This window comes from Salvia miltiorrhiza, chromosome 4 (genome assembly GCF_028751815.1).
Source record: "Salvia miltiorrhiza cultivar Shanhuang (shh) chromosome 4, IMPLAD_Smil_shh, whole genome shotgun sequence".
Taxonomy (NCBI): domain Eukaryota; kingdom Viridiplantae; phylum Streptophyta; class Magnoliopsida; order Lamiales; family Lamiaceae; genus Salvia; species Salvia miltiorrhiza.
Window position 1 is genome coordinate 53332632 of NC_080390.1, and position 11755 is coordinate 53344386.

General features: G+C 34.3%; 2 protein-coding genes across 2 annotated transcripts in view; both read left to right on the forward strand.

Moving 5' to 3' along the window:
• The window catches only part of LOC131020570 (uncharacterized), an 864-nt gene extending 391 nt beyond the window's left edge, over window positions 1–473 (forward strand). The window contains exon 2 of the mRNA XM_057949485.1: window positions 1–473. This exon is cut by the window's left edge and continues 26 nt beyond it. Within this exon, the coding sequence (XP_057805468.1) occupies window positions 1–430 (430 nt within the window). The 3' untranslated portion in view covers window positions 431–473.
• Window positions 474–5331: 4858 nt separating this feature from the next.
• On the forward strand, window positions 5332–7978 carry LOC131020572 (L-type lectin-domain containing receptor kinase VIII.1-like). Its single transcript, XM_057949486.1, has one exon. The coding sequence runs from the start codon at window positions 5639–5641 to the stop codon at window positions 7772–7774; it is 2136 nt and encodes a 711-aa protein (XP_057805469.1). The 5' UTR covers window positions 5332–5638; the 3' UTR covers window positions 7775–7978.
• Window positions 7979–11755: the final 3777 nt, after the last annotated feature.

Below are 11755 nucleotides of genomic sequence, written 5' to 3' on the forward strand. Positions count from 1 at the left end.
TCATGTTGAAGAAACTACCGCTACAGCTGATCAGGATAGAGCAACAAAGTTATATCTGGTTTCGAGGGAAACTAGGTCTCATTCATCTTCACCAGCATCACTCAAAAAGCAATCAAGAATATTGCCGGGCTCAGTGGATCTCGAGCTTCAAGAAGTAAAAGGGTTCATGGATTTAGGGTTTGTTTTCAAGGAACACAACTTAAGCAGCCATGTGATCAGCTTGATCCCTGGATTGCGGCGGATAAAATCTCAAGACAAAAGGGGAATCTTGAAGCCATATTTGTCAGAGTCGTGGCTTGTGAGAATGCCAGATTCTCCGTTGGTACTAAGTTTAAGGATTTCGAGAGTTTGTAATGATTCGGATAAGGTGAAGAAGCATTTGAAGGATTGGGCTCGGACAGTCGCAGCCGCCATCCACCAAGAATTTTGATGGCCGACTCGACCGTCTGTTGTAGATGCTACACCTGATAAAATATACTCCTTCCGTCCGCCAAAATTATGTAAAATTGCTTGGGCACGGGTTTTAATAAAATTGGTGATGATTTTGATGTAGTGGAGAAAGGGTCCCACCACTTTATGAAATGTGTGGTTGAGATTGAATTTTGAGTGAGTTTTTTGTAAATAAAGAGTGTTAGTAAGGATAAAATATTAAAGAGGATGATGGGACCATTTCCATAAAAGGAAAGTGACATAATCTTGGCGGACGCCAAATATAGTAATTTTTACATAATCTTGGCGGACGGAGGGAGTACGAGATTTGTCCCTCGATCGTTTGCAACAACATTCGAGATACCAAGTGTCGGAAGGTGACATGGATAATATTGTGCAAATAGTATAATTTCCATAACCAGCAAAACATCGCACTTGGAATTATTATTATTATTATTAGTAACTTCTCTTCGCAGTAATTAAAAATCAATATGTATATAACTATATAAGGTTGAGTTATAACTAGGATTATTACCTTATAGATGAGAACTAATTGCCACCTTGTATTGAATAAGATCGGACAATCTATAGTTAATTAATGATTAAAAAAAAAGTTAAATATTTTGATTCTTGGCTATTTGAATATTCAATCTCGAAAATCTCTCACATTTCATTCAGAGATCCCCATCCCCAAAAAAATTCACATTACATTCTTCGTTATTCATGTTGTTATTTGTGAAATCGTACATAATTATTGTGCATTTGTGATATTTAGAATTTGTAGTTTAGTCTTATTGTTCAGTATATAGCCTAAACATATATTTTTTTTGACAAGGCCTAAACATATATTATTGCCAAAACATTATTTAAACCCAACTAGAATAAAGTGGACTTAATCTTCATTCATTAGAGGCCAACAGGACATTATGTTTTTTGCTCATGTTTTTGGGCCCATAGGAAAAAATCGTTGACATTTTGGTTCTTTTAGTCGATATTTGTCCTAAATTCCTTAATTGATGTATTAATTGATTTTCACACGTGGCAACAATACGTGATTTAATTGGTAAGACGTTTTTCCTTCAATTAGTAGATGGGAGTACGAAACACCCTATATATTTACATGTGGGTGAATGTGAATTGTAACAAAAAAACTAAAATATTTTACATGTATAAAATTTCATGTGATCTCTTGGGACCATATTTTTAATTTATGTGCCGACATATATATTCACTTCTTTAATCGGCCAAAGAGGGAGAGCATTATAATGAAGATAACATTATTACTTTTAATATAATATCAAAAGATATGATACAATAATTTATGTGTAAGCAACCACGTGGCTCAGTTCTCAAATTAAAGTATAGAATTACAAATCCCTAGCGTGCCAATTACACATTAAATCATTAACCCCAAACCTAGTTTATATGGAGTGATTATGGAGTTCAAGGTGATTCATCCTAAATTTAGTATTGTTAATTAAAAAAATTAAGCATGAGTAGATTAAGAAATAAAAATTTAATGTACATTAATGAAGAAAAGTAACATAATTTTAGAACTAATATAACATTATTATTGCGGAATGAAGAGAATATAAATTTCCGATATGCAAAATTAGTTAGTAATCAAAGAGAATATATATAGATAATCGTTTATAATAATCAGCTAATAATATGACAAATCTAATAATTTGAAGTTTATGAGGCTTGGGTAATGGAAATTTCTCCTCTTTCAATTAATAAGCCACTCGAATATATTCCAACATTTAAATGCAACTTTTTAGCGTGTCACAAAAATATCGGAAATTATTATTTTTGGCTTCAGAAAATCTATGGCAATCCTGTAATGTCAATTCGATTTCTAGCTCCATATTACATGTGATACATAAATTTTCTTTCACGAAAAATGTGTTTCTTGACATTTTAATTGTGATACTATTAGATACGAGATACCCAGTCTGTCCCACTACATATAACTTCTTATTTTTTGGGCACAATTATTAAAAAAAAAGTAATTAAAGAATAAAAGTGATTGAACTCACAATTTTTTATAAGATAAAATAGTTTCCTTTTTTTAGAATAAGTTATTCGTAATGAGACAACCCAAAATAACAAATGGACCTTGTTAAATGGGACGGAGAAAGGAGAGAGTAGGCATTAGATACTACTACTATTTAAATTAGATACCAAAAATATTAGCTTTCGAAGGCGAGCAGTTTTATTCTATGCTTAAATATTTAAATAATGTTAAAATATTAATTGAAATAAGGTCTATTTGTTCATTTTGTTATTATTATATTTTCTTCTCTGATTTACAATATTCTTTAGATTTCGAGCAAGTTGCAAGTTATGCTCCCTTACACTATTAACACTTTAAATTCCGGTTAAATTTTACATAATACAATTTCACAACATATTTACATCATTTCAACATATATATTTACCATTTCACAACATATTTACATCTCTGACTATATAGACTACATTTGTTTCTAGAATTATGCTTTTCCCCATCATATGTCTATCAAACTTTATTACTTTATATATTAACCAACAAAGCATTAAAAAAGGGTCGCAACTGTTGGCTCCGTTTTGTTACTTGTCTATTTATTTTCTTCATATATCTTTCGCCAAAACAAAAGAAAAGATGAAAAAGAACATTTTGAACTTTGGGTTTCATGTTGATAACGAAGTAGCTTTGTAATAAAATATTTGTTTTTCAATCACTAAATTAAAGATTCGAATTATCACAAAAAGTAACTTTATATTAATTCACTTAAACAAAATAAAAACTTTTGGTATTGTGTTATAATTTTCTTAAGGTACAACTGCAGTTAAAGCACAAATAAAGCTTGGTACAAAATGTTATCAGTAAAAATATAGCTTAAATATATCAAATTAACAATTACATAAGTAAATTTAAAAATTATACTGCGACGAACTTAAAACTAAAATTTATAATCTTAGACATTAATCATTTTATAGCTAGCTATATATTTATATTCTCGTATATATGTCCTATGTTACAACAAACACAACTATAAAATCCGGTTCAATTAAAATCCACACTACTAGTAAAGCTTAAATTAAGGATCTTAAATGTCCTTGGCTTTCTTAAACTATCTTGGCTCCTATTAATTAAAATAAAGTCTCATCTAAAATCTAAAAAGTTGACTAGTCTGTCCCAATTATATAGACTTACTTCTTTTTTCAATGTCTCTTATATACTTATATATAGGTTAGTTTTATAGAAATGTGATTTATCTACTAACATGCTCATATTTAATTTTTTGATCAATCCTAACATTAATTAATTAGCAAGAATAAATATGAGCATATTAAGAAGGTATTTATATAAATTTATTTTCCAATGACTTTCTTATAAAATATAAAATTCAATCAATTTATATAATTAGAATAGAGGAATTGTTAATTTTATAACGCTTAAATACTAGTATTGATTTTTTCTATAATAAAATAAGCTGATATTTTCCTAAGGACTCGTTTGATAGGTTTGTTAAGTTATGGCAAGATAAATAATGTAAAGATAAATAATATATATAAGAGGTGATTATTAATATATACCTTGTGTTTGGTAGATAAGATAAAAATATGGATATCAAGGAATGGTTGTTTGGTACTCTATCTTAAACTCAAGATTAACTTATGAACTTCCAATTTTATCCCTATCCTATTTAAAAAATTATACATATTAATTTATTTTTGAAGGGTAACATGGAGAAAGAAAAAGTTATCTTGGCCTTGAGATAACTTATCCCACCAAAATGATGAGATTACATATCAAGGAATATCAAGGAGTAACAGTGTATTAATCTCGGGCCTTGCATATATTACGGGCCGCCCATATTAGTAATATGGACTACCAAATACTCATTTAAGACCATATTATTAGTTTATCTAAGCTTATAACCCCTATGCCCTAAATGAAAATCATCCACGAAAATTAGTGCATCCATAAAGAGTTCAAAGAATTAAATAAATAGGAAAATGGCTAAATGAACTCTAGTCTAGCATTGAAGCTAAAATTTATTTCTCTTTAACTTTTTATTTAACATTAAATTACTTAACAAGCATATAACGCTCTATTCCTTAAGCCAAGTTCAATGTAATACGGCTAAGAATTAAACTGTATTATCTTAAATAGTCACACATATTGCATTAAAATACTTAAATTATAAAAAAGATATTGTCAGTAGAGTATAATTGTTGAGTGGGGCCCAACTAATGTGGCGTTTACATGTTCCTCGTTTAAGACAAAAGGAAAAAAGTGTTGTACATTTGCAAATCGAGGTGTGAATTTTGTAAAAATGTCAAAAAAAACTTCACTTTTATTTTATTGATGTCTTAAATTCTGTGATTACTCGATCGGTTTCATATTCCCTCGTAAGTTCACACAACATTTCATTCATCCTTCGCTCAAAAAAATAGAATAAAATTCTCTAATGTATACCATAAATTTAATAATAGCAATTTCTTTACATAAAACATTTCATTTCATCCTTCATCTTTCACTTTAACCTCTTTCTTTTTGTTACGATTGTTAAAGAGAGTAATATAAAAATATATTAATCCATATTTAATAGAACAATTGAAGAAACACACAAATCAAATTAAATGGAAGGAAGAGACTACATAATAATCGCATATGACTTTAATCAAGAAAATATGCAAATCTGATTTAGCCGACTCTGACACAGTATTTACAAATTATAAACAGTACATACATGTGAACAAACACACACACACACACTCTTACACGTAAAACTGTGTAAGCATATGTGTAATAAATTCATCTATAGGTATTTTTCGGACAAAACTGAATTGATTTGAAAACTGGAATTAGATAGTCTCCATAGATTTCAATTTTTCCTACCAATAATTTGGAAATGGATTTACGTATTTTTGTTTTTATTATAAAACACATAGGAGAAAACTAAAACCAGCAGCCGCAACTAGAAAACAAGCTACAGCGTGGAACACCAAATTTCCTTTTTATTACCGTTAATTCGACACGTAGCCTTCACCTTCCCTCTCCTTCTTCTATCCTCTCCTCACTTCATACTCGGATTCTCTCTCTCTCTCTCTCTATCTCTCAATCTTGATTTTATCCCACAACAAATAATTAAACAAAAAAAAAAAATACCCAAACAATAGTAAAATCAAGCACAATGCACTACTCTAATTTCTAGGCATGGCGTCATTTCCCGTCGGATTCCCATTGGCCTCCGTCGTTCTACTTCTCTTTCTCTCCGGCGGCGTCGCGACGGCGACGGAATTCGACTTCGGCACGCTGACATTCTCCCGCGTGAAGCTCCTCGGCGAGGCCCACTGGACCAACGGCAGCGTGCGCCTCACTCGCGACCTCGGTGTCCCGAGCTCCGGCGCCGGAAGGCTCATCTACGCCAACCCCATCAGATTCCGGCAGCCGGGGTCGCAGCTCACGGCGAGCTTCTCCACATTCTTTTCCTTCTCCATCCACAACATAAACCCCTCATCCATTGGCGGCGGCCTCGCCTTCGTCATCTCCCCCGACGGCGACTCCGTCGGCGACGCCGACGGATTCCTGGGGATCATGACCGATGCCGGCGAGCCGAGCGGCGTCGTCGCTGTGGAGTTCGACACTCTGATGGACGTCGAGTTCAAGGACATCAACGGCAACCACGCCGGATTGGATGTCAACTCGATGGTGTCGACTCGGTCCGCCGATTTGGAATCGGTCGGCGTCGAGTTGACGAGCGGCGATTTGATCAACTCGTGGGTCGACTACTCCGGGTCAACTCGGTCAGTTAAGGTTTACGTCTCGTTGTCCAACGTGAAGCCCAAGGAGGCAGTGATATCGGCGGAACTCGATCTCGGCGAGTTGATGCCGAGTGACTCGGTGTTCGTCGGGTTCTCCGGGTCGACTCAGGGGAGCACGGAGGTTCACACCATTGAGTGGTGGAGCTTCCGCTCCTCGTTCGAAGACGACCCGAGTCATGACCCGGCGGCGCCGCCGCCGGAAAATCCATCACCGCCGCCGGAGTTTCCCCTGATGCCGGAGACATCCATCCCGGCGCCACCATCCGCCGCCCCGGCGGCGGAGGTTCATAACTCGACGACGGCGAAAGCCACGGGGAAATGCCACAACTCGTTGTGCAAGAGCGGCCGCGGCGCGGTGGCCGGGGTCGCAACCGCGGGGGCGTTTTTCTTGGCATTTTGTGCCATCGCTTTCATATGGGCCTACAACAAGAAATTCAAGAAAGAGAAGAAAACGGAGAATTTTGCCTCGGATGTGATCAAAATGCCCAAGGAATTCAGCTACAAGGACCTAAAGCTCGCCACCAAAGGCTTCGATTCCGACCGGATCATCGGCAACGGCGCGTTCGGAACGGTTTATAAGGGCATTTTGGCGGTGAGCGGCGACGTCGTGGCGGTGAAGCGGTGCAGCCACACCGGGCAGGGGAAGACCGAGTTCTTGTCCGAGTTATCGATAATCGGAACACTTAGGCATAGGAATCTGGTTAGGCTACAAGGGTGGTGCCACGAGAAGGGAGAAATATTATTAGTCTATGATCTAATGTCCAATGGGAGTTTGGATAAAGCTTTATTCGAGTCGAGATTCGTGCTGACGTGGCCTAATCGTCACAAGATTTTGATTGGAGTAGCTTCGGCCTTAGCTTATCTGCATCAAGAATGCGAGAATCAAGTGATTCATCGCGACATCAAGAGTAGCAACATTATGTTGGACCAAGGATTCAACGCGAGATTAGGCGATTTCGGTTTGGCTCGGCAAGTGGCGCACGACAAATCCCCCGACGCCACGGCCGCGGCCGGGACCATGGGCTACTTGGCCCCGGAGTACCTGATCACGGGCCGGGCCACGGACAAGACCGACGTGTTCAGCTACGGGGCCGTGGCCCTAGAGGTGGCGACGGGGCGGAGGCCGATCGAGAAGGACTCGGACGGGAGGGGCGGCAATTTGGTGGAGTGGGTGTGGAGCTTGCATCAGGATGGGCGGTTGATGGACGCGGTGGATCCGCGTCTCAAGAAGGAATACGACGAGGACGTCGTGGCTCGGGTGCTGCGAGTCGGGCTCGCCTGCTCGCACCCGGACCCGATTTTTAGGCCGAGCGCGAGGGGCGTGGTGCAAATGCTAGTAGGGGACGCGGAGGTCCCCGTTGTGCCTAGGAGTAGGCCGACTATGAGCTTCACCACATCGCAACTATTGATGACATTGCAAGATAGTGTTACGGATTTGAATGAGATGATCACTATCTCCACCACCTCGTCCGACTGCAGCTTCATCGGCGGCGGAGGCGGCGGCGGCGGTGGGCTAGACTTGGTCTAGCCGGGAAACTTTGGTTAGGGTCATAGCCTTTTTTATTTGTCACTAATTATATATATATTCAATTGATTTGTAATTTATAAAAGAATGTAAGTAACACCAATAATTTATTGGCTTGTAACAATTCACACATGGCGGGGACCGACTAACCCCGTGCATATCTTTTTGCTACACTTTATGTTATTTATACTTGTGCTTTTTTGTTAATATTTTTCTCTCTCTTTTATATCTCATCATTTTAGAATCATCGAGCTTACGTGCACTCTCGCTCCGTCCCAATGAAATTGAGTCGTATTTTTTTTTGGATCATTTCAATGAAGTTGAGTCATTTCCATTTTTAGAATAAATTAAAAAATTATTAATTACACCTTATTTTTCTTAATCACATTACTCTCTCTTTCATTTTATTTTTAATTCACTTTTTTATTAAACACTAGCTTATATATATGAAAAGATAGTCTGAATTGGTAATCTTAATTTATATATGTGCATGTGGTCGTGGATAACAAATCAATCCGTTATCAAAATTGGTGCTCAAGCTCATGATGCAATTGCAAGGGAAGAAAAAGAGCTGCTCAATTAGTCATAAAAGTGCGCAAAGAAAATGGTGTTTGTCATTTTATTGGATTAGCTTCGTCATCGTTCTCGATCTTATATTATATTATATTTTTGTTTTTTTTATTTTATGATCTTCACGTACCCTATGTGGAATTATGCATAAGATGTTAAAAATGAAATACTTTTAATTTGTATCATCCTCTATTATTATACTCCTTAATTGTCGATTTACACGTACATATAGTATATATATAGACGTATAAAAAAATATACAATCATTTATATGTGACGTTGAATTACGACAAAATAATAAATAATCTTGTATGGTAGTGGGGCATTTCTTAATGGAGAGAGGTGGGGGGTTGCTTTCCAAAGAAACTAATAAGTCAAAAGCAAAATAAAAGAGTTTGAGTAGAGATTTGGTAAAGCGCAAGCGATATAATTGATGGTAGAAAGGCATATAAAATCAGATATATATATGGTTTAAAAAAAAAAAAACTAGTTTTGATGTGTCTAATAAAATGATTTCTTTTCTTCGTTTGCCTTCACTCGAAAGGTGTCTTTTTTTGTGGTCTTTCTTCTCACATTCATGCTTTATGTCTAATCCAATATGGTATTGTATCAATAGTCTAAGTGAAAGAATATATTTTTCCCTCTGAATTACCAAACTTTGTCCTATTAAGTTCTAAATTTTTTATTTTATTGTATTAAGTTCTTGACATTTTATTTGTGTTAAATTGTCCTTTTTCTTTTGTTATGCAACTTTTTTTAAGTTACAACTCACATAGCTGATTCGAATTTCCGATCTATTAGTTGAAGGGAATCATGTTATCAATTAAGTTATATTTCATCGTCAAATTTATTTTGCAATTTTAAAGTTAACATGCATGTCACGTATGCAAACAAAATTTCGTAGTGTATAAGCTTTCTTACTCGCAAATATCCATTTTATAGAGACGTTAGGAGTCTATGAGTTGAGAAATTCGTTGCGAAATTTTTTCAACAACATACATTATATTTAATGTCATTGCCTTTAATAGTTTGGGTCAAAATATAATTTCATAGACTTGATCGGTAATTTAGAATTAAAAGTTAATTTCAAAAAATTCCCAGATTCAATCACATAAACCCTAATTTTTTGGTCCGTCGCCTTTCTTTGTCAAACTGAAACCTCATAAAATCTCGTTGTAATTAAGAATATATAGTTGGAAAATATCAATTTTCCTCAAATATAATCATCGTGTTGGATTTTGGCGTCGTCATTTTCTTCGTATTTGAGAGATATTGATGTTTGGCTAAATTAAATGAGCATCTCATTGATGTTGACTATGTTATTATTTAGTAGTATATTAATCCAACGGAAGGGCACAATTAAACAATTAATTAAAGACTTCGAGGATCCCCCCCCCCCCCCCCACCAAATTATAATGATAGAGATTGAAAACAAAATTACCTCCATTTAAACTTATACATGTGGGTGATTAAGGAGGTACTTGGCTGAGGTTATAAGTTTATTTAGGAGTTTATAAGATGTTGAGAAGTGTTTATCAAAATAAATTTATGAACAACTTGTGAATTATAAAAATAAACTTCAACGGCCTATAAATTTTCCAAAAATAAGTTTTTCTTCCCCATCTTATTTTTATGCACTAGTTATCTTATAAGCAAAACAATTTATAAAAATAACCTTTATGTAATCTTCTTCTTCTTCTTCTTCTTTTTTTATCTTTATCTAATATTTTCTCTTTCTAACTTACAAGATCAACTATCTAAGCATTTTGATAGATTAAAACCTCTTAAATTATTATATTTTATAAATTAATGGAGCTTATAATTATTTGAAATAAGCTTAACCAAACACCTCAGAGCAAATTCAAATTAAGAATTAAATATAATCACTTAAATATCTTCAAAATTCGATCGAACTGCCCAACGAGATCAGTTGCGGATTGGCGGTTGCTATCAATATTTAAATATCGTGTTTAATGGAAATGTTCAAATACTGGAAAACCATGTAGGCGTTGTTTGTTTGCTTTATAAAATTATGGATATGTTTCTAGAGAAATGTTTTTCTTACCCTTGGGGCTTCCTCAAAAGTTGCACTGCCATTATATTTGTATAACCAGCCAAACACGACATAGTGTATAACCATTCAGTTGAGAATATATTAATTGTCGGTCTCATTCTAATTTTATAATTCAATTCACCGTATTTTTCATATAATTTCTAGAATCTATAGTTTTAGCAGAGTTATAGAGAATCTAAGTCGAAAATCAATAATAAATTGAAACAGATCGAGCTAGTCTTTGAAACTTCTTTAGAATTTGAATTCATAGTGATTTTACCGATGTTAGATGCGGCAATCGGGACTAAAATTTTAAAAATGGATTAGATCAATTAAATATAATCTAAATTATTTTGGAAAATGAGATAAATTTATCTTTGGAAACATGTTTCTCTATATATTTTTAGGAAAGTTACAGTTTATATCCCAAACTTTTGGTAATTTAATAATTTTTTTTTGAGAAGATTTAATAAAAATATTTAGAACTGTTTTGATGATCATATGTATATATAATAAATATGCAAATTAATGAAAATATCTTGAACTATTAATGATAATTAAAATAAATTAGATAAAATAATTGAAAACCAATAAAAGTACCAAATGTTAAATTTTTGACAGGTTATTCCAGATCGATCAAGGACCCGACATCTCATTTATTCTTTTAATAATTATGGCATGTTATATAAAAAAATTGTAGTACTAAAATTCCACACTAGAGACTGATGGGACACGTCATTAATCTATTAATCTATTGCTGGAGATTTAGTTTTCAAATAGTTTCTGTAATTTATTTTAATTATTAATTAATAATCAAGAGTATTTTTATTAGTGTAAGATAATAAGTGTTTTTTTTTTAATAATTATCAATCATTTAAAATATTTTTGTTAAATGGTTAAAACCCACCCAATATCAAATGTGAGAAATTGGTACGAGAAATATAAAAATCGGTCGAATCCACATCATTTATTTATGATGAACTAAGAACATGCAATAACTTGAAAATGAAGTTTGAATTTCCCATCTAATTATTGAAGTATTGAAATTAATTACCCCCTTTGAGTTTATGCCACTTTAGTTTGGTAATTACAAATTCGCGTGCGAGACTAATTTGATTGCATTCACAATTCTAACCTACCAAATTTACAAAATATTAAACTTTAAAATGAGTATATATATATATATCATATAAAAAAATTAAAAATCCGTAATTACTTTCACCTACCGGCCAGTTGTTCTCCTATTAAAAAAATGGTTATTTGTGCCTGGTGCTTGTATTGTATATAATAATAGTAATTAGCAGTAGTTATAATATATAGTAGCAGGGGAGTAATATATATTTAGCCATTGCCGCCGATTA